At 35.7% G+C, this 24,015-nt stretch overlaps 1 protein-coding gene across 3 annotated transcripts in view; it reads right to left on the bottom strand.

The window, feature by feature from the left end:
* Positions 1-24,015, bottom strand: part of SLC25A12 (solute carrier family 25 member 12) — a 166,889-nt gene that overhangs the window by 23,056 nt on the left and 119,818 nt on the right. For all 3 annotated transcript variants that reach the window (XM_036320047.1, XM_036320048.1, XM_036320049.1), the window contains 7 exons: positions 22,949-23,088; positions 13,169-13,315; positions 11,049-11,187; positions 9,899-9,992; positions 8,021-8,105; positions 1,824-1,905; positions 366-524 (listed from right to left, as the gene is read on the bottom strand). In XM_036320047.1, coding sequence (XP_036175940.1) covers positions 366-524; positions 1,824-1,905; positions 8,021-8,105; positions 9,899-9,992; positions 11,049-11,187; positions 13,169-13,315; positions 22,949-23,088 — 846 coding nt within the window. The remainder of the gene's footprint in view (positions 1-365; positions 525-1,823; positions 1,906-8,020; positions 8,106-9,898; positions 9,993-11,048; positions 11,188-13,168; positions 13,316-22,948; positions 23,089-24,015) is intronic.

Here is a 24,015-nt window from a genome sequence, read left to right as displayed (position 1 = left end):
TCTCTCACTCTTTGAGAAAAAAAGCTCTCTATTTCTTAGTCGTCACCACTGTATTCCACCTGCAGACATGTGCCTTAGTTTGTAAAGCACAGTGACCACAGACCCATGATAGGACAAACACAGGATTTGGATTCCGAGATATAGAAATAGCAGGAAGAAGAAATGAAGACCTTGTTTGCAGACTACTATTGCTAGTTACCAACAAAACTGCAAAAAGAGAAATGAGCAATGGGAATTCAAAAAGAGAAAAACTGCTCTAGTCTGACTGGGCAGGCTACACACTGGTTTTCATAACAAGTGAGTTAAAACCTGCTTCTGGTGAGATAAAAATCACTAACTTCTGCAGCTGAGATTTGCTTACTCACCCCGGTAGAGTCCAAAGAAGCCCTCATAACGCAAGACTTTCTTAAAACAGTCAAAGCTGTTTTTGTACATCAGCTCTCCCACCACAGAGCCAGTGCCACGCTGGTTTTGCATGCGGGTCTTCACCAGATCTATAGGATATACTGCAGTGGCTCCCACAGCTACAAATAAAACAATTTTGAGGCTTAAAAGAGAGCACAATTAAGTGGGGGAATCTATAAGGACAACAAATCTTATCTCAAAGGACTAGAAAATAAAACAGTATCTTTCTCACAAGAGACTTCGTTATTCTTCCTCCCATACACAGCTGAACCACACAGGCTGGCAACCACTGGATCCATAAATACAGTTGCTTCAGAGAACAACTACAGTGGATTTTCAAGTCATCACCAACATTAGACAATCAACACTCAATTTTCTATAACATTAAACTATTATACGTAACATATTTTTAAAAACAACGTATTTCCTGATATTTCCCATTAAATGCTTAAATATACCAGTTACTCCTTAAAATGACTATATATGTACACATAAGTGACTATAACTTAAAATTTTAGTTTGCTGAAACATTTTGGTATATTAAACTTAGTTACAATCATAATACTGAAACCAAATCTCAATATTATCCTACCCCTACATACAGAATTTGTTAAAAAAACCCACCAGGCTTTAGATTTCTCACGGACAAAAAAATGTATAACATGAACTAGAGCATTATATTTTTCAATTGTTGAAAACCAAAACATGCTTTGCAACTTCTAAAACCCAGACTGAAAAGAAAAAATAATAGTTTCATCAGTTCAGGCTTATTTTGAAAAATCGTAAGTATTTTAATCACACATGATATGTTCTTATCATCAAAGCAATTTTAGATTCTACACTATTTCTATGCAGAGATTTAAGCAGAAAGAAAAAAAAACACCACCACAAAAAAAGTCTTGAATTTTGCCCAGGAACAGGGAGGAGAGGTTCATTTTAGCAAATAAGCTACAAGTCCAGATATTCTTCAACTAGTAAAAGGGAAGAGGAAAAGAATACAAGTAGGGAAACAAAAGTGAATCACTTTGAGAGGTTGTTTTATTTCATAAGGTTCTGGGATTTGTACCCCAAATCTTGATTTCCTACCTGCCCTCACCCCCAACACCATAAACATAGTCTTATTCTCCATTACTCTGTACTGGCTTTAACCAGTATAATTAAAGTGAGTGCAGCACTGCAGCCAAGACTTTCACATTATGACAGAGGTTTTGTCCTAAAGACAGACTGGAGCCAGAGGGGCTATGGCCATGCTATGACAAGTCCTGTGATCAGAGGTAAAAAAATAAAAAATGTTTCAGAAAGCCCTGCAGCCGTGACCCACAGGAACAATGAACTGCACTTTTGCTGATCTGTCCCGGTCTAGTGAGATAATATTACATGATCACAAGCTTGAAACAGCACACAAACACATCACTCACCTCCAGCAACTGAGCCCAGAGTGAATCTGTAAGCAGACTCGGCAATCTGGAGCCAGACAGACCTGCCTAAACCATGAGATTGCTGTGGGGTAAAGGAAAACATGTAAAAAAAGTGGAAAAACATACAGCAAACCAAAAAAGCTACAATAGCTATTTTAAGATTTTAAAATGAATGCCTGTGTTATTGGCATTGAAAAACCATATCCAGCCAAAGAGACACCGTTGCTTTCCCCCATTTTTTTTACAGACCTATCAATGCCTCATTTATCTGCTGCTATTGGGATATACACTATCATTTTACTGAAGTGAATAAATATTTCAAGTATAACATTTCCCCCTCCTTTACATTAAACAAGTTAAATTTTAAACCTTTCTAAAATGTACAAAAACTATCTTGATTCGTAGACCAGAGACTATTGATCATAATCTACCATCTCTAATGACTGGAGGTTATCATATTCATATGTCCATCACTTACTGCATTAAGATCTGACACAGCTGTCTGTGCTATCCACCCATGCCTGACAGCTATTACCTCTTCTACCAACAGCCTCCTACTTTGATTTTGCCACCTCTCATTTGTTAGGGCTGGAGAAATCACATAATTAGGATTGTTAGGATTTTATGCAAAGCAATGTCAAGGACTTCTCTTTTGGGATAAAGTGAAAACCTTTAATAACTACTATTTCTAGAGTCAGAGTCTTATTTCTGGCTTTGCAGCTCAACCACTGAGGCTACCGCTAGCTAAGTGTAGTATTTCTGACCTCAGCTATTGAGCATTTGCTCTCCTAGATCTATGTATTCCCCAACTGCATAAAGAAAATACCTAAGGGGCTTTAAAAAAAATAAATCCCTGGGGCCTGGGGTTTATATATTTTTAAAAGGTTTCAAATTATTCTGCTATGTAGCCAGGTTGAGAACCACTGTCCTAGCCACATTTACAGTTCTAACGTAAAATCTACGATGATAATTAAGCAAAGGGGGAAATCCTGTTGTGATTCAGAATGCTATTTCATTGATACCCTACAGCATAAAGAATCTGAAATAAGTTGCCTATATTAGTGTATCAGTCTTGTTCTTTAATGTTTTCATTATGAAATAGCAGGTATTGAACAGTCTGAAATGAAAGAATAAAATACTTGCTTTATTATAAAGAAAATGAAAAATATTAACTTGAAATGAGGTTTTTAAAACAGAATAAAAAAGTTTAGATACTCTTATTAGAATAATTTAATGGAAAGGGAATCCATGCCTAAAATCTAGAAGGAAAAGGGTAAACTAGTCTACTCTGATTTGCTTTCATCTGTACAATCTCTGAATACGCTTCAGTTAGTTTCTTTATATGTTGACTAAACACAGTGAGGCTAACCTGTTATTTCTTGTTGTTTTATAAAAATATATTTTTATTGACTTCAGAGAGAAGGGAAAGGGAGAGATAAAAATATCAATGATGAAAGAGAATCATTGATAAGCTGCCTCCTGCACACCCCCTATTGGCGATGGAGCTCACAATTAAGGCATGTACACTGACTGGGAATTGAACTGCGACCTCGTGGTTCATAGGTCAACACTCAACCACTGAGCCATATGGGCCAGGCTAACCAGTTATTTCTAATACTCTGTTTCAAAGACAAAATAGTTGAAAACAAATGCAGTCTGTATCTTCAAGTTAAAGATGATGTTTGCTATCACATTGCTTGAAGAAATTTAAGTAATAACATTATGACTTAAATTTTATAATATTTTAAAATCAATGTGGTTGTTATGCTACTTATTAAACACACAGCATATGTTTTTAACTTCTAAAAACACGCACATAAAACTTTTTCCCAAAGTTAGAATTTCTCAATAACAAAACTGGGTGAAAATAAACCTCATTCTCACATAGTATGAATTATTTTCAATCATGTCTCCTCTCAACAGAATATGTTGAATTAAAACTCATAGAATAAAAGGCTATAATCGCAAATAAGAGACAAGTAACCACTAATTCCCTTTTTCATCTAAAAGGTTTGTCCTGTGTTCAACCACATATGTTTTCTTTATACTCTCTTCCTTTAAAGAATGTTTATAAGCCCTACAAAATCCTATGAAAACTGAAGGATTATACTATGCTTTAATTCTTAGCTAAAAACATCTCTAACTATGAATGCCCAAATGCCTTTTGAAAGAAATGTTGCCTCCACCCTTATTAAATAGCACTTAAAAAAAAAAAAAAGCACTATATGGTTACTAAGGGTTCTTTTTTGGGCTCAGCTATAACTTACGATTCACTTTTATTCAGGTATGTAAATTAATGTAATTAATGCTATGGATTTCACATCATGAATATTCATAAGTAGAATGCTACTGTAGCTGTCATCCCTATTAATGACTGTGTACGGAATTTTTAGCATTTAGGCTGAAAGAAAATACTCAGCACTAAGAAGATTGCCTACCGTGAGCAAATGGGCCAAAGGAAAAGGTGCTCTTTCCCTTAAGGTTATGATTATGATCTTGAAGGTGATATTTAACAAGATTGTTTTTCAAAGCAAAACAAAAGTGGGACATCTTTAAAAAAAAAAGAGAGCATCTTAAATGATTTTTAATTTGCTCCCGAAGTATACGCATATGATTAAAAGTGACTAGAGATCTCATTTGGAGAAGAGAGTGTTCTTTTGCTTTTGTTGTTATATGTATTCTCATCCTATAAATGAGAATTGGATAAGACAAGATCATGTCAGTTAACAAGTCAAGCAACCTGCCCAAACCAAGCTGCTTCATATAGTGTGCCAGTCCGATAAAGAGAACTGCCTCTTCCACATGGCACACTATTAATGGATAGGAGAAAAGGAAGAAAAAGCTGACGTCTTTTTCCCCCATCAATTAAACATTTTTTAATTGTAACATAAAATTTCAGCCAACACACGCAAAAAATTTTTAAGTAAAACAATTTAAGCAATAAAGAAGAAAATGTAAAGATACAATTCTTCCTCACTTCCTATCCCCTTCCACCTAGGGAAAGAAAGTAAATGAAGGTGGATGAAGGAATTATGTCACACACTCACACACACACACACACGCACACACACACACACACACACACTTGAGCCCAACTTGGAGTGTGCTCAGATAGGCTTCTTATAGTCAACAACAGTAACAACCACAGCAATAATGGCAATTAACATTTACTGCTTGCTTAGTAGGTGCCAGGCCTAATGTAAGTACATTATCTCATATAATTCTCACAATGACCCTATCAGATGAATACTACTCTCTTTATTTAATGAGGAAACTGAGAAAGAATGTCACATAATCAGTGCCCCAGTTCTTATCCTCTGCCTCTTAACTTCCCTTCTGTTTCTGAATTCACAGATTCTATGTCATGCACTTGTGTTTTAATAACCACTTTCATAGGTTGAGATAACAACAAAACTTGCCATCCCTCCTATTTTATTTTTATTGATTTCAGAGAGGAAAGGAGAAGTAGAGAAAGACAGAAATATCAATGAAGAGAGAGAATCATTGTTCGGCTGCCTCCTGCATGCTTCCTTCTGGGGATCGAGTCTGCAACTCCGGCAGGGAATCGAACTGTGACCTACGGTTCATAGGTTGATGCTCAACCACTGAACCACACTAGCCAGGCCCTTTCCTCCTATTTTATATCTAAGTTTCAAGTAGATATCTATAGGGCAACATTTTACATATTAAATGTAAATAATTCATGTATTCAGAGGATACTGTCATTTAGAATTTAGAAAATGAAATTAAAATAAATTGATTCACACTATTTTTGCAGAATGCAGGAGTTTGACAGAATCTTGAAAATATTTGAAGGAGAAACTGAAGTCCACAGAAACATGTAGCAGATCCCAAGAATAATAAGGCCAGATTTCACAATGTATGTAAATAGGGGCATTAATTTTAATCCCTCTTAAATCTTCATAAATTTGTCTATAAAATTCTAAAAATTATTTATTACTTCTATTGAGTTTTATTTTTAAGAGGTGTTTTAACAATAATTCACAGGGAAAAATACATTTGAAATCTTCATTTTTTATTTCTCTATTTCTCACCCTCAGCAATAAGACTACACAACCTAGCTGATGTGGGAGAGGGAAAACAGACAGACTCTGAGACTCTTCCTTTGGGGACAATGCAAGAATACCCAGGAGCTCTGCCTGTTCTCAGGAGATTCCAGATCCCTATGCCATCCTACTGGTTAGAGAAAAGGCACAGCCGGCACTCCAGCACCACTCTGGCTGTCAATCAGAAACCCAGGGAAAGAGAAGGTGGCGATTTTTATCACTACCCATTTGCGAGCATCTAACAAGATCTTTGAGGCCATCACACCAGCATAAAGGCATCAGCGCTGCCCACTGAAGGCAGGCAAATCACCTTCCAATCCGTCTACAAGAAAAATTACACCAATAGCAGAATTATACCACCTTCCTAAAGACTAAGAAATATGAAGATAAAATTAGGGTGCCAGAGATTACAAAAACAGCTTTCAGATACAACTTGTAGGAAAATTGCTAGAGGCAAAGAGTAAGGTAAAAATGAAAAGTAAGAGCAGCAGAAAGGCTGAGAAAGGAGGAATGAGTTGGGATTTTTAAATTCATTACACTGTCTTTAATAAGCTAAATGAAATATTCCATTATTATAAATATGAGGACACCCCCAGGGAAAGCTATATTAATAGACATGTAACACTGAAAAATAGCTCCTTTTGAAATGCAATTTTTCAAACTTCAAGGAAAATTTTTATAAATGTACACTATAAAATATAAAATTAAATTCAATAAGAGCTCTTTAATTTAAATAGTTCAATGTATCAACTTTTTAATAATTTTGTTAAATTTCATTATAAATCAGTGAATTGAAATAAATTAACGTATTTTTTAAAGGCTCTGAGAACTTATAAGGGAAATAAACTTTGACAGCAGCAGATAAGGGGTTTTTGCTACTAAAAAAGCTAAATTGCAATGGGTTACAGATATATTTTAATCTGCAGGAAGCTCTATTATACACCGAGCAAACAAAGTATTAACATAAAATGTAGATATAAAAGTAATATTTTCAATTTACTGCGCAGAATATAAAAGTTCTTGTTTATTATGTAAAGTAGATCTGGAAATTCTAATTCATTTCAGAGGCAGAATCATCATTTCATGGAGCTCAAGTAGAAGTAAGATTTCCTACCAAAATTCCCCAGCAGACCACACTTATAAGCCTTGATCTTTCACTAGTTCGTCGGGCTATTTCACCAGAAGTGGCAGCACTAAAGAAAGGTGGACTCGGGCTCTTTTTGTGGCATGCCCATTCAGCTTCTTTATTCCCTCCTTCCTTGTCTTCTGCCTTCTTTGCCCCTCTCCCCATGACGTCCCGATGTCATCTAGCCTCATAGGTCATCACAATCTCCTAAGGTATCAGGGACACAGGTCTCATGTCTGTGAGAGCAGGTAAATACCAGGAGGACAAGCAATAGCCCTCCTAACCTCACTCCCCACACAAAGCCATGTGACCATCACTACAACTGAGGCTTCCTCCAACTGCTACAGAAGTGGGAGTTTCTGCTTAAAACAAGATTTATTTTTTAAAAAGTTCCATTTCATTCTTCAAGGTAATATCATGGGGCTTATTTTCCTTTTAAGATAGTATTTTTGAAATCAGAAATGGAGCTATATTAACTTTATAGGACTCAGAGCTTTAATTTAATCATCCTTAATATTTTAAATAACTAATATTTTATCAAAAATTTAACAATCAAGGTTTTCTCTCTAGTTCATTAGTTAATTTTCCTGTGCTACTGTTGTAATCTGTAAGGTATAATATCAGTGAAAGATTTATTAGAGGAATTTTTGTATTTTGAAAACCCTATAAATATCAGTTTAATGATACAAAGTGAACTTAACACTAATCTTTAAATGTGACTAGACAAATTCAGACTGGTAATTCTATGGAGAAGAAAGGCAAGCCCATATATGTTTGCACTCTTCTTTTCCTTATGTTAATAAGCTAAAAGACAAGCCACAAACATAAATCTAGTTACTCCATAAAAATAGGAGGGGGTCACAGTTCTATAAAGGTAATCTTTGAACTAAGTAAAATCTCTTTCTGGTAAGTTGTTTTTAAATTTCACCATTCAGAAGCTCTAGGCTGTCATATACATACAACTCCAGCACTTTTAAAGGAGATTCTATTTATGAGACACCTACCTGTCTTTGAAGCTCTGCCAGGTTGTAAGGTAAGGCCCCCTCAGCCAACGGGGCTATTCTCTCAATATCTGCCAAAGTCAAGCGCCTTCAGGCATAAATATGAAAAAGAACTGTTAGACACCAACAAACTCCTCAATCTAAGATAATCTTTCTTCAAAAAAAAGGGGGGGGGGGAGGAGAGAACTATGACTTAAAAACAGTATTTCTCGCCCAGCCAACATGGCTCAGTGGTTGAGCGTCGACCTATGAACCAGGAGATCACAGTTTGATTACTGGTCAGGGCATATGCCCAGGTTGTGGGCTCAATCCAAATGTGAGGCATGCAGGAGGTGGCCAATGATTCTCTCTCATCACTGATGTGTCTATCTCTCCCTCTCCCTTCCTCTCTGAAATCAAACAAAAAATACATATTTTTTAAAAATAGTATTTCTCTATTCATCTAGTGAAAAAAAAAGAACTTGCTTGGCACAACATAAAGCAAAAGATTGCAGATAAATAATGTGGAGTATACAAATTTAAAAAGACTTCAATGTAGATATTAAAAGTAAAGAAATAATTTCTGGCAGAAGCAAAGTATAGATGTTGACAGTTCATACAAACTACATGTATTCTCTTAGTATACATACTTAATACATAGGTATCTTGAGAAAGACAAACACAAAACTGATGGCTGCCTTTAAGGAAAGGCAAAAGGTAGAAGGGAGTCTTTTCTGGAATGCTCTTTTAAACTCTTTGAATTTTGAACCATGTGAATACACTACTGATTCCAAAAAAATTTACTTAAAAATAAGTATGCTAGAAAGTCACTTCACATACAGTTTTGAGAAGCACTTTTTAAAAGCATTTTTTATCATGTAGGAGACTCAAAACCTTTGCTAAAAATGCAAATTCTAAATGAATGAGACATGGTCTGATATTTTATATCAAGAAACCAAAGACTGGTTGGTATATTTAGTATCATCTCTAGCTCAGCAATTCATTATGTAGCATGAAGGCAATGAATTAGCCATGTACACTCAACTTCTATTAGTCCTCAATTCTAGGATTAAAGGCCATTTTTCAGATGTTCCTACACTTAACTACTAGAGGCAACTAGAAAAAAAATCTGATCACTTAACAGATATAAGTCCCCTTTCCCACAGGTCCTGCTGGGTAGCCATAGATAAGAGTTTTTCTTTTAGATTTGCATAAGACTGCACATTAAATATTCTCCATGTACTTTGGGGATGTTTAGTCTATAAAATAGAGACATAAACATCTGAGCTTGTTCGTGATGGTAAATATGATAATAATGTCACAGCATATTTAGGAAAATAATACTCTCCAACACAAAATAGTACATACTTTTTATCAAAATGGCCATTCACAATGAATCCAAAATATTATAAGATTCCTGAACATGTATCTCAGTTTATTAATTCAGGCAAATTTACACAAATCTCTCAAAATTCCTAACACTTTCAGAGAGTCAAGATTAAACCAATTTTTTCCATCCCTCTCTTACATCTTCTCACTTCTATCCCCTTCTCTCTCATTTTTCTTCCTTCCCCTACTTCTCTGTCATGCCCTTCAACAACCCCTTACTCCCTTCTCTTACCTCACTTTTTCCCATCTCTGCTCTCCCTTTTTCTTCCTCTCCTCTCCCTTCTCTTCCTCTCTTGTTCGCTCTCCCTTCCCCTCCCTCCATTTGCCCTTACCTTTAGCTTGTCTTCCTCTGTCTCTCTCTCATTCCATTTCTAATATCTGACTGTCTTTCTTTATTGAAATTTATATACTGAATAAACTATTATTTAAATAAACTGAAAGCACACCACTGCTTCACATGTTAAAAGAACTGTCCTATTAATAAATATCGTGAAGAATTATGGGAATAGTTACCCTGTAGCATTATATAAGTCTGCAAGTTGGTATAGGATATCAATTTCTAGTGGGGTGACTTGTCCATAGCGTATTGCATTCTGGGAAAACTCCTCTAGAAGAAAAAAAAATATTTTCAAACCTTAAAAGATTCTTAAAAATGCAACAAACTTCTACCTTAACCAATTATAATCTGTAACTAAAGGCATTTTAGTATTATTTTTAAAATCTAAAACTGAATTTAAATTCCCAAATTTAACTATCCTATATAATAAAAGGCTAATATGCAAATCTACCAAATGGCAGAACAACCAGTCGCTATGACACGCACTGACCACCAGGGGGCAGATGCTCAACGCAGGAGCTGCCCCCGGGTGGTCAGTGCACTCCCACAGAGGTAGTGCCGCTCAGCCAGAAGCCGGGCTCATGGCTGGTGAGCGCGGCAGTGGTGGCAGGAGCCTCTCAGGAGCCTCTCCCACCTCTGTGGCAACACTAAGGATGTCCAACTGACGGTTTAGGCCTGCTCCCCCTAGAGGGCCTAAGCTGTCAGTCGGACATCCCCTGAGGGCTCCTGGACTGCAAGAGGGCACAGGCCGGGCTAAGGAACCCCCCAAGTGCACAAATCTCTTGTACCAGGCCTCTAGTATAACTATAAAATTCTGAAAGCTAGCAAAAGAAAATGTTATGATTATGAAACAGCAAAAACAAACAAAGATAAATTAACTTCAAAGATGAAACAATCTATTTAAAATCTTTTTATCTTGTTTATTCACCTTGGTCTTCAGAGTTACAAAATAAAAGAACTGGCTGCTCTCCAGTCACCTAAAACATCCTACTACCACTCAGCAAAAGGCGTGGGCTTGCCCTTCTCTCCGTGGCAACTCCTTCCTAGTACAAACAAGCTGCTGCCACAGTGCCACTGACCTGTTTGACAGATTGGGCCAAGGTTCTTTTCAAAACTGTCAAAGCCACTTTTCCATTTCTGACCTCAGCATCCCATTAAATCCACCTGGATTTTTGGAGACCATTATGGCCCAACTGAAGCATATACACATGGCAACATACTTTCTGGATCTGACTTCAGAATGGTAACTAAGATCAACCTCATGCCCTAAATAAAAAAAAGTGAAAATGCTGAGATTCAAATCAATATATATATTTGAAGTCTTACCCTTTGTGACTTCCACATCTTTCCTTGTGCCAGCTAGAATGCTATATATCTTACGAACAAGCTCCATGTTATTCAGCAATGAGTTAAATGCATTGAAGTAGGAGAAACTAACTTGATGTGAGATACTTCCTCCAGCTGCCTAGGAAATCACAACACAAAAAGTTAAAAAACAAAAACAAAACAAACATGTTTATGGACACTGTACTTTTCTCAAAGAATATCCAAAGGAGTCTTCCTTATTAAAATGATTAACAACCAGTCCATAAATACAATGAAAGTATCTACTGAAACACTCAGTGCCGTTCATGCCCTCAGGGAGGTCTATGAAATTTAGGTTTTAAGGAAGAAAGCAACATCTGGAAGTTGGACTTCATGGTTCATCTACCAATAAGGTCAGAAACAACAAATATAATTATTGCAGATCAAAAACAATAGTTATTTAAACAGGATTTTCAAGACCCTCAACTATGGAACTCCTGCTAGTTCTGGGTAATCCAAACATCAATACTACACTGTAAGGAGCATTTTTAAAACTTGCTTTTTTTTTTTCACACACATACAGAAAAAACAGTAGTAACTTTAAATTTTAAAACTATATCAACTTTCCTAGTCTTTTTTTTTTTTAAGGCCATTGTTATAGTTAAGATATTTAACAGTCTGTGCTGGGCTCTGAATCTATATCATGAAAGATACAACTACCCAAAACTCCAAAAAATGCAGATAAAATCTAGACAGGATTTATTCATCATAAATTATATCTTTGATGGAAGAGCTTAAAAAAGGCTCTCATGCTGGGGAGGGATGGAGGCAATGTGGCCTTCATTACCTCTGCAGGGTGAGGAGGCAATTTCTCCCTCTGCCCTACTATTCGGCCATAAACTAAAAAATGAATACTTTTTATAGTTTGCAAAGCCTAATTTCTAGGCCAGGAGTCACAGGAACCCACATGATTGAAAACATTATCTATTAAAAACTCAAATAAATACTTATGGAAATACCAGAATGGCAATCTACCACCCCTCGTACACATACATGCCTTATCCCAAATACAGATATTTGTATTAGTCTGAATTTGGATACCAGTGATCCAAAAGCAAATTATTTAACATATCAACCTGAATGGACAAGATTAAGTGGGTTCCTTCACTGTAAGGCACTCAATAAGTTCTCTCTAGGATTTTCTCTCCTTCTCCCCTTCTTTCCTCCCTCTCTCACTTTTTTTTTCTTCCTTTCTTTCATTTTTTGACCGGGGTTTGAGGTGAGGGTAAGGGAGTGGGAGATGGGTGTCAAGGAGGTGAAATGTGTAGGAGAAAGTGACATGCTCCATGTTCAAATTCACTGAAGAAAAAGAACAGAAGTTGATCTTTCTACCCCAGTCTAAATCAGAGATAATGATCTTCAGCTGAAACAACAAAAGCATTCATTGGCTTTCCTCCATTAAAAACAAGCAGCAATCAAAAACCTATACATAAGTACAACGCCTGAACAAGACAACTGGGAAGTGAGGAAAGTTTCACCATTCTTTGTGAGGAAGTGGATGACATCAGTGTGCTATTGGCCCAGATGATTACTTTATAGAGATTAGCAGTTTTTATGGAACAAAAACTGTCTGGTCCATGCAGACTGACACACAGGTGAAGGGGCAGAGAGAGGAGTGAGCCACAGAGGCTGACACCCACATATTTCCCCCATACCTTCTGCCATGGCCATGGTTGTTAAAACAGAGTAGAGGCCAATGATGATCCCTCTAGCAAACAGCACCCTGCAGGCAACAAAGGAAGGAGCCATCCTTACAGCAAGGCTTTGGGAGTCTGGGGGATGGAAAAAGGAGAGCTACTGCCCACTGGAAAAAGTAATTGCACATCCTTGTCTACGGACTTCCTTGTATTCTGTAGTTGGACTAAGTAAACGGAAATAAACAATTTGGAATATCTGAGAACAAGATGGTGGCTCCGCTATGATCTGGGGAAGACTATTCACCATCACCCCTACCGGTTTACCTTCTACCAACCAAATAAAATCAGAATAGTTGAGTCAGGTGGGTCCAGGGAGGCAATCCAGGGCCCAGTGATTCCAAAGGTTTAAGGAAGTAGAAAGCGGAAGTACTTGCTTTTACTTACTGAAACTAAGTTCTCCTCCACAAAGGGAGTAAGCATGTGAGACCGAATGGTAACCATGATGTCACTGAAATCCAGGCCAGAAATCATGCCGCTTTTGCTTTTGTCTTTCAGTGCGAAGGCTTGTCTTGCATGTTCCAATTGCAGCTCCTGAAGCGAAAAGTTAGAAATAGCGCATCAGAGTGGCTCAAGTACAACCCAACTGTATGTTTTGGAAAGGAAGCACAGACATCCTTTTGCTACATGCACTTACTACAGAAATGAAGTATGTCCAGCTCTGAATTTACAGCACTTTTACTTTCTTTTGAAAAGCCAATTTTCCTGAAAATGTACTACATATTACTACTCAGGAAAAAAGGGATCACAGCATGGCAATGAAGAAAACGGAAGAGGAGGGGAAATCTTCATTTGTTTGAAAAGTTTTCATCACTAAAAACAAGTTGAGTATATTTCCAGTGTTTTAAGTCTTTTAATTAAGTAATAATTTATTCTCTCCTGCTTGAAGGCATTCCTATCATCCAAGAGTACTTCCTGAATTATAAGTTTAGATTCATTTTAAGTTTTTCTATTTCTATATGTTGCAATCAAAGTCAGCCCACCCCAATCTCAATAAATTAGAGACCGTTTTTCAAACAATTTAAAAATAAATTTAGTGAGAAACGCTGGTAAGTACAGTTGACGATTGAACAATGTGGGTTTGAACTGCGTGGTTCCACTTATATGCAAATGTTTTCAATAAATATATTGTCAGCCCTTTGTATCCCCAGGTTTTACACTGGCAAATTCAACCAACCACAGATCTGTGTTTGGGAATCCATGGATGTGGAGGGCCAACTGTACGCATTGTTTTATACCATTTTATGTAAGGGACTTGAGCATTCTTAGAATTTTATATTGGCAGGGGCCTTGGAACTAATCCTCCATGAATACTGAGGGAAGACTGAAAAAGCTGTATGTGGATTTCCAACTGCGTGGAGATTGGTGCTCTTAGTTCCACATTGTCCAGGGACCCACTGTAATTCTAACATGAAAGGTATGAATAACAAAATACATGACCTGTGTTCAGCTATCACTTACTCCATCCAACTTTGGGCAGTTACTCATAAACTGTAAAACAATCCAGAAGATCTCTGAACTTTTGAACTATTGAACAGCCAAATTTTGTGATAAGTTATATCCATAGAAACAATAAAATGTGGCAGCAATACCTTTAGTACGATACAAAAGTCAAAATTTCAACATTTCTGCCCTAAGGACCTGCTACATAATCCAAATAAATCTGTTACCACAACATAATAATGGTGCTGTTGAATGCCATTTTCACACAATTTGCAACTATGGAAATAATATTCATATCTAAGTACTAAAATATTATTTTTAGATAAAATTAAATATTGTCATTTTCATTTATTTATGAAAGCCTACAAATGTTGCTTTACCTTTTTCTGACATTTAATATAGTTTTTGGTTGAAGTCTCACCATTTTACTAATTTATTTAAATATTTTCATACCCACTTGCAATATCTCAATAATTCAAAGACATTAAAGTTACCCTAGCAGGTGTCTTGAAAATAGCAATAGAAGTGGGGAAACTAAAATTCAACTGGTAAATACATATGAAAGAAAAACAGTACATGGTAGTAAACAACCAGCATGACTTGACAGTTTTCTCTCCCCTCCTTTACTTTTTTTAAAAATTGCAACTTTATTAAGGTATAATTGACAAACAAAATTGTATTTAAAGTGTACAATTTGATGATTTCATATATATACATGTTGTGAAAGGATTCCCAAATTAACTAACACATCCATCACCTCATATATTTATCTTTTTTTTCATATTTTTTTAATTGATTTTTTACAGAGAGGAAGGGAGAGGGATAGAGAGTTAGAAACATCGATGAGAGAGAAACATCGACCAGCCGCCTCCTGCACACCCCCCACTGGGGATGTGCCCGCAACCGAGGTACGTGCCCTTGACTGGAATCGAACCTGGGACCTTTCAGTCCGCAGGCCGATGCTCTATCCACTGAGCCAAACCGGTTTGGCTATTTATCTTTTTTTATGAGAACACAAGTTCTACTCTCTTAGCAAATTTCAATTATACAATATAGTATACAGGATGTTCCAAAAAATGTATGCATACTTTAATTATTAATTCCAATGGGATAATTTTCTTAAAAAAAATCATTGAGCCATCAAAAAATGTATGCCTCCACACCCAATATTATCAACCACAGTCACCATGTTATACACTAGATCCTCAGACCTATCCCTATCTTATACTTGAAAGTTTGCACCCTTTTCCATCCTCTCCCTATCCACCCCCCTCCCCGCCAAGTCACTGGCAACCACTTTTCTACTCTGTTTCTGTGTTCAACATTTTTTTGATTCTACATATAAGTGATACCATGCAATATTTGTCTGTCTGTCCAGTTTATTTCACTTAGCATAATGCCCTCGAAGCTCATCCACAGTGTATAATATTCCTCTGTGTGTAAAAAATTTCCTTATCTATTCATCTGTCAATACTCACTTAAGTGTCTATACCTTGGCTGTAATAAACATCAGAGTACAGATATCTCTTTGGGACAGGGATTTGTTTCCTTTGCATATTTACACAGAAGTGGAATTTCTGGATCATATGGTGGTTCTATTTTTAACTTCTTGAGGAACCTCCATATTGTTTTCCATAGTGGCTCTACCAGTTTACATCCCCACCAACAGTGTACAAATATCACCTTTTCTCCACATCCTCCCAACACTTGGTTCCTGGTGTGGTGTTTTTTTGTTTGTTTGTTTTGTTTCTAATAGCCATCCTAATGAGTGTGAGGTGGCATCTCATTGTGGTTTTGATTTGTATTTCCCTGAGTATTCGTGATGCTGAACAACTTTTCTTGTACCTGTTGGTCATTTGTATGTCTTTGGAAAAATGTTGATTCAGGTACCTTGCCAATTTTTTAACTAGGTTATCTTGGTTTGGGGGTTGTTTTGCTACTGAATTGTATGAGCTTCTTGTATATTTTGGATATTAACCCCTTATCAGATATGTGGTTTGCAAATATTTTCTCCCATTATTGCTTTTTTGTTTTGTTGATGGCTTCCTTTGCTGTGAAGCTTTTTAGTTTACTGTAGTCTCATTTATTTTGATTTTGTTGCCTCTGCTTTTGGTGTCAAACTCAAAATATCAATGCCAAGAGTTTACCCACTGTTTTCTTTTAGGAGGTTAGTTTAAGGTCTTTACGTTCAAGTTTTTCATCCATTTTGAGGTAATGTTTGTACAAAGTGTAAGATAGTTCAGTTTCATTCTTTCACATGTGACTATCCATTTTTCCCAACATCACTTATTGAAGAGACTATCCTTTCCTCACTGTATAGTCTTAGTGCCTTTGTAAAAAATTGACCATATATGCAGAGGCTTATTTCTGGGCTCTCTATTCTATTCTATTGATTTACTAGCATGTGTCAGTTTTTATGACAATACCATGCTGTTTTGAATACTATCATGTTGTAATATAGTTTAAATTCAGGAAGTGTAATGCCTCTAGTTTTGTTCTTTCTCAAGATTGTTTTAGCTATTTGGGGACTTCTGTGGCTCCATAAATGTTCTATTAATGTGAAAAATGCCATTGGAATTTAGATAGGGATTGTGTTGAATGTATAGATTGCTTTGGTGGTATAAACATTTTAACAATATTGTTTCAATCCATGAACACAGAATATCTTTCCATTTATGTGTGTCTTCTTCAATTTCTTTCATCAATGCCTTACAGATTTCAGTGTACAGATCTTTCACTTTCTTGGTAAAATTTATTCCTAAATATCTTATCCTTTTTTGTCTTTTTATAAATGGGATTTTCTTAATTTTTCTTTCCAATACGTTGTTAGTGTATAGAAATGCAGTGAGTTTTATATATTGATTTTGTATCCTGCAACTTTCCTAAAGTTGTGGATTAGTTTTAACAGGTGTGTGTGTGTGTGTGTGTGTGTGTGTGTGTGTGTGTGTGTGTGCGCGCGCGCGCGCGCGCGCACATGTGTTGCAAAGTCTTTAGGATTTTCATACCATGTGCAAAAAGATATAATCTTACTTCTTCCTTTCCAATTTGGATGCCTCCTATTTCTTTTTCTTGCCTAATTATACTGGCTAGGATTTACAATACTTTTTGAATAAAAGTGGCAAGAGTAGGCATCCTTGTCTTGTTCCTGATCTTAGAGTAAAAGCTTTCAGCTTTTCACGTATGTCAGATGTGGGGTTGCTATATATGGTTTTTATTATGTTATAGTATGTTTCCTCTATCCCCACTTTGCTGAGAGTTTTTACCTTAAATGGATGTTGGATGTTGTCAAATGCTTTTTCTGCATCTATATCTATTGAGATGATTATATGATTTTTATCCTTCATTTTGTTAATGTGGTTTATCACATTTAATGATCTGCATATGTTGAACCATCTTTGCATCTCAGGAATAAATACCACTTGATCATGGTGTATGATCCTTTTAATACTATTAAATCCGGCTTGCTACTATTTTGTTGAAGATATCTGCATCTTCATCAGGAATATTGGCCTATAATATGCTTTCCTTGCAGTGTCCTTCTCTGACTTTGGTATCAGGGTAATACTGGTCTTGCAAAATGAATGTGGAAGAAGTGTACCCTCCTCTTCTATTTCTGAGAAGAGTTGGAGAATAATCTGTACTAATTCTTCTTTAAATGATAGTATTCACCAGTGAAGCTATCTGGTCCGGAAGTTAAAATAAAAAATTTTTGATCCTCATCCAAGGATATGCTTTCCACTGATTTTAGAGATGAAGGGGGAGGGAGAGAGAGAGAGAAACATCGATAGGTTCTGCCTGACCAGGAGTTGAACCCGTGAGCCTTCAGTGCACAGGATGACACTCCAACCAACTGAGCCACACTAGCCAGGGCTTATCTTTTTGAAAAGCCAGCTTATAGCTTTACTGATGTTTTCTATCTTTCTGTCTCTATTTCACTTATTTCTGCTTTGATCTTTGTTCCTTCCTTCTCTGACTTTGGGCTTAGTTTATTCTCTTTTTCTACTTCCTTAAGGTGTAAAGGTAGGTTGTTTGAGATCTTTCTTTTTTCTTAATGTGGGTGCTTATAACAATACACTTCCCTCTTAGAACTGCTTTTGCTGCATCCTATATTTTTTGGTAGGTTCTTCTTTTTCCATTTTCATCTGTCTCAAAGTATTTTCCCTTTTCCTTTTGACTTCCTCTACCACCCCATTTATTATTCAGAAGCATGTTGTTTAATCACCACATATGTGTGAATTTTCACCCCTTCTCACTCCATCTTCCTATCACCTTAGCTCCAACCACACATCACCTTTCAATGAAGTAGGAATTTTCCATCTCTATTTCAATCTTAAAATGTGCTTGAAAGAAAGTGTCCCCCATGGAAAGGATATTCCAGAGCAGCATCAGAAGCAAACACAGGTCCCACTCTCTCTCTTATGTATGTTTTCCCTTCCTCGCTCATTCTTTTTTGTCTCCTTCTTTATATCATTTTTTATGTTTCTGTTTTCTTCATGCATATGTCTTCAGCTCTCAGAAATATACAGTGCCAACCATGGGCATGATTAAGACTTATTAATGATACTCAGTACTAAAGAAAATGTGGACCTTTATAGTAAAAACAAAGCAGAATCTTCATTTAATAGATTTCCCATTTTTTATTAGATTAACAGTTGAATTTCATGTATCTTTTAAATATATATTTCTGAAGTATCAGAGATAAAATTATGGAGTGTATGGGACTGGCTTCTAAATGATCCAGGTGTGGGGCAGGGTGGGGAGTACAAATAAAAGAAGACTGGCCAACAGTTGCTAATTGTTGAAGTTGGTTGATGGGTACATGGAGTTGATTATCCTACTCTTGAAATTATTTGAAGTCTTTCAAAATAAAGTTTTAAAAATTGAAATTAAGAACTTCAAAATGAGAAGCAACACAAAGAAAGAAGAAGCCACATATATAAAGCTCTCAGTTTATGTAGTATAATTAAAACATCAGATTAAAATAGATAATATAAAATATCTTCAGTAAATGCAAAGGAACCAACAATGAGAGAAAGCTATCTTAGGAAATATATAATATTTTCAACTTTTCAAGTTTGAACACTTTACAAGGTAAGTCAGGTAGGGACTAACATTGAAAGTATTAGAACATGCACTGGTTGTACAAATACCCACACCTAAAAGATAATAGTTTTCAAACTGTGATCACCCTAATGAGAAAAAAATAATACCCTGAGCGTATAAAAGATAAAGTAAGGCCCTAACCAGTTTGGCTCAGTGGATAGAGTCGGCCTGCGGACTGAAGGATCCAGGTTCGATTCTGGTCAAGGGCATGTACCTTGGTTGCAGGCACATCCCCAGTAGGGGGTGTGCAGGAGGCAGCTGGTCAATATTTCTCTCTCATTGATGTTTCTAACTCTCTATCCCTCTCCCTTCCTCTCTGTAAAATAATCAATAAGATATTTTTAAAAATTAAGAAAAAAAGATAAAATAAGGATACTCTAAAAAGATATTTTATCTAAAAAGATAAATATTCCATTAAATAAATGATAAAATAAAATAAGTCTGCTTCTAAATTGAAAAGTTGAATAGGGGAACTGAGGAAAATGATAAAGAAAGGAAATTTTGCTAAAGCTAAAGGTCTTGTGCACTTGGAAATGCATTTCACATAGCTATGAGATGAAAGTAGCAGAACTTCAGAAATATATGGCTGTCTTCCAAAATTCCACGCTTCACAAAACCATAGTAAAAGAACAAAAGGCAAACAAACAAAAACTCAAGAATAAAGAGAACAGAAAAGGAGAAGACAGCAACTATGTTTTTAAGATTAGAGAGAAGAAGGGCAAGTGACAAACGACTTGACAGAACCAAGAAAACTAGAAATAGAGAAAGCCAAAAAGCAATCCAAAGTACAGGATAGACCCCCAAGAGACTCATAAATTGGCTGACTAGTACTGTTGGATGTGACAGTGAAGGTGAAGATGAAAACAGGAGGCTTAGATGAAAGTCTGTTTAAAAAGCAATTAATTGCCTGCCTTACTGCACCAGAGTTACACCTCTGTCCTTTCCCAACCTTGGCAAAAGGCTGGAGGTTCACTGCCTGGACAGTTTAATGGAGGATACAGAATAGGTATTGTAAGACCAGGTTGAAAAGAGGTAAGTAAACGAAAGTCCAACTTCATACTGATTGTTGTCTTCGCAGCCAGAATGTTAAAATCCAGACCTAATAATCCAGATGGGAGGCCAGATGATTGCTCTCTGATTACCCAATTCAAAAGAAAAGACCTGAACATGCAGACATTAGAGGTTCCCCAATACAACATCCCAGCCAGAGAACTTCACAGTAAGGCTAACTAAGTCCTACCGTGAACCAAAAGCTTCAAGTAAGATTCAGTCTTAAATATCAGATAAGGATCAAGGAACATCAGACATATGAGAAAAGCCACTAACATAAAAAACAGACCCAGACAAAGAGAAATTTAGAGGAAACAAACTTGCAGGGAAAAGAAAAATTTAAAAACACAAACAAAAAACCCTGTCTTTAATATTTTTGAAGAAATAAAACAATAGTACATCTACAAAAGAAGCATAGTATGTATGCTATTTTAAAAAAAGAAACATTCAGAAAACCAAAAAGAGCTCCTGAATGTTAGAAATATAATAAAAATTGAAAACTGAATAGAAGGTTCAGAAGGAAAATAAGAAATAAAACTAAAGGATCATACATTTAATATATTTACTAGTTTTAGAAAGGAAGAAAATAGGAGGGAATAAATAAGAATATTTTCTATAACTGAAGGACATAATTTTTCAAATTTAAAAAGCCCACTGAATGCTCAGCATAATGAATAAAAATAAACTCACATCAAGGAATATCACTGTGAAATTTCAAAATACTTTAGGAAGGGAAAAAAATTTTAAAACTTCCCAGAGTGGGGGAAAAAAGATTTCAGAACAGAATTAAGAATAAGGATGGCACTGGACTTTTCAGTGGCATCACTGGATGCCAGAAAACAAGTGAGGAATGTTTTCAAAATTAGGAGAAAAATAAATTCCTACTTGAGCTCTACACCCAGCCAATCTAAGTTTAATAATTGAGCAAAGGTTTTCATATGAAAAGTCTCACAAAAAATTACTTACTTTCCTCAGGAAGCCCTTGCAGGAAGTGCTCCACCAAAAAGAAGAAATAAACCATAATAAAAGGAGAGATGAAATCCAGCACATGGAGATTCAACATAACAGAAAGGCAAATGGATTCCCCAGTATGAAGCTGAAGGGAGATCACAGGCTGACAGCTATGCATGGAGAACAAAGTCCAGCTTCCGACCATGAAGCAAAAAGTTAAACATAAAATTACCATATGACCCAGCAATTGCACTCCTAGGGATATACACAAAAGATTTGAAAATAGGTATCTAAACAAAAATTTGTATACCAATATTCATAGCAGCACTATTCACAATAGCCAGAAGGTGAAAACAACAGAGGGTTCATTAACTAATGAATGGATTAAAATATGGTATATCCATACAATGGAATAATACTCTGACAGAAAAAGAAAAGTATTAATACCTGCTACAACATGGATAATCCTTAATTCTATTTATAGTTGACCCTTGAATAACATAGGATTAGGGGCACCAACCCCCCAGTCAAAATTCCCAACTACTAATAGACTACAGTTGATGAGAAGCCTTACCAATAACATAACCAGTCAATTAACACATATTTTATATGTTATGTGTTAAATACTGTAGTCTTATAATAAAGTAAGCTAGAGAAAAAGAATATGTCATTAAGAAAATCATAAGGAAGAGAATATGCATTTATAGTAGTACATATTTACTAAAAAGAGATTCATATATAAGTGGACCTGTGCAGTTCAAACCCGTGTTGTCCAAGGGTCAACTGTATAGGAAATATTCAGAGTAGGTAAATCCATAGAGACAGAAAGTAGATTGATGGTTGCCAGGGGCTGGGGAGAGACAGGAATGGGGAGTGACAGCTTAATGGGTACAGGGTGTTCTTCTGGGGTGATGAAAAGGTTTTTGAATTAGAGGTGGTGGTTCTACAACACTGTGAATGCACTAAATGCCACTAAATTGTGCACTTTTACATGGTTAATTTTATGTTAAGTGAATTTTACCTCAATTTTTTAAAAAAGAAAGAAAGCTCCTGGAGAGCTCTCAGAAGATGAAATTGATAGAATACCTAATGTGTTTTAAACATATTAAAATGAGATTTTAATAACAGGCAAAGTTTGAGAATTACATTAATACATAGAAAATGAAACAAATAAGAAAAACTAGAAACTCTAAGTGATCATTTTAGTCATGCATAGTGTTTACAAAATTATAGTAATTCAAATATGATATTGATCTAAGTAGACTCACAAGATGGGGGTAGGGAGACACAGAAAATTTCAAGTCTGTGGTAGAGAGGAAGAGATGAAAGAAGTAATTACTAATCTTCCATAGTTCAAATTCAATAAAAAAATACCTATAAGTGAAAAATTTTGAAGTAGAAATGTCAGCACAAGTTTATTATTTAAAGCTATGGAAGTAAGTACTGAAAGAAACAATTATAAAAGTCTTAAAATGTTGCTTCTGGGAGTGGGAAATGAAAAATGGAGATAAAATACCCTAGGGGATTGCTAGTTTTTATAATAAACTTAGTAAAACTTAAAGGAAACGAGGTGAAGGAGGAATGAGATATATTTACACCAGTTATGAAAACTCAGCTCACCTGGAGAAACTGTGTGAATTCTGTGTAGTTAAGATGCTTCTTCCGATTATGCCCAAAATGCAGCCGAATAAATTCACAGTCCCAGTTAAAAGGGATATGATGATGAACAATAGTCTGTCCAAAAATTTCTTTGACATTTTCTTAAAAGGGAAAACAAAAATAAATAAATTATATCCAGAATAAGTAGTTTAGTCCACTGCAATGTTCCTACAGAAAGAAATTAAGAGAAATTTTAAAAGTCAATATTATCTGATTCTATTAAAATTAGCTGCAAAGATTTTTGTGCCCAGAAACCCATGCACAGGAACAGAATTGATACAAAATATAATTTTACACTTAAGATTGTGTACCATTACATATAAGGCCATAAGATTCTTAATTTCTCTTGATATAATTTTAATTAGGAAGTGATTTATATCTTGCACTATAAATGGCTGCTACTTTGCATCCCAGTATAAAATCAACGGTGTTTTCCCGGTTCCTCAAGGAGTCGAATTAAGCCCTTTATCAGAAGCATGAATACCTAAATTACAGTATAATGCAATATTTGTCATACTAAGTATGGTTTGATTGAGGCTTGATTATTACATTCACACTACCCTGAATATGTCTATTGAAGATAGGTATAAGAAATACTACCAAAAGCGTATCATTAGCTCAGCAGCAAGCACCTTATTAAAAGCTTCTGATACTGTCAAAAATATGGTCTTGACACAAAGCTTCAAAATCCTCATAAAAACCATGATTATTAATCTCAACTATTAAAATATTTTAAGATAAGTGAAATTAGTGATTCACTTTTACATAAAGAAAGACTAAACACAGTATACTAACTTTTAGATAAGAACTAGTCACACTGTGTAATATACAACCAAAACCCTCTAATAGCTTGTCTTCATGCACTAACCATGTCATTCACTTTCTTACACAGTTCTACCCTTACTATAAAAGTCAGTTCACAAATGACTGGTACTTTAATAAGCATAGACGGGAGAGACTAATTTAAAAGCTCATGCAAAAAAAGAAAATCATTAAAAAGTTAAGAAAGCAGGAAGCCTGTTTTAATG

This window comes from Myotis myotis, unplaced genomic scaffold (assembly GCF_014108235.1).
Source record: "Myotis myotis isolate mMyoMyo1 unplaced genomic scaffold, mMyoMyo1.p scaffold_m19_p_8, whole genome shotgun sequence".
In the NCBI taxonomy this organism is placed as follows: Eukaryota; Metazoa; Chordata; class Mammalia; order Chiroptera; family Vespertilionidae; genus Myotis; species Myotis myotis.
This window is presented reverse-complemented; position numbering and strand designations above follow the sequence as displayed.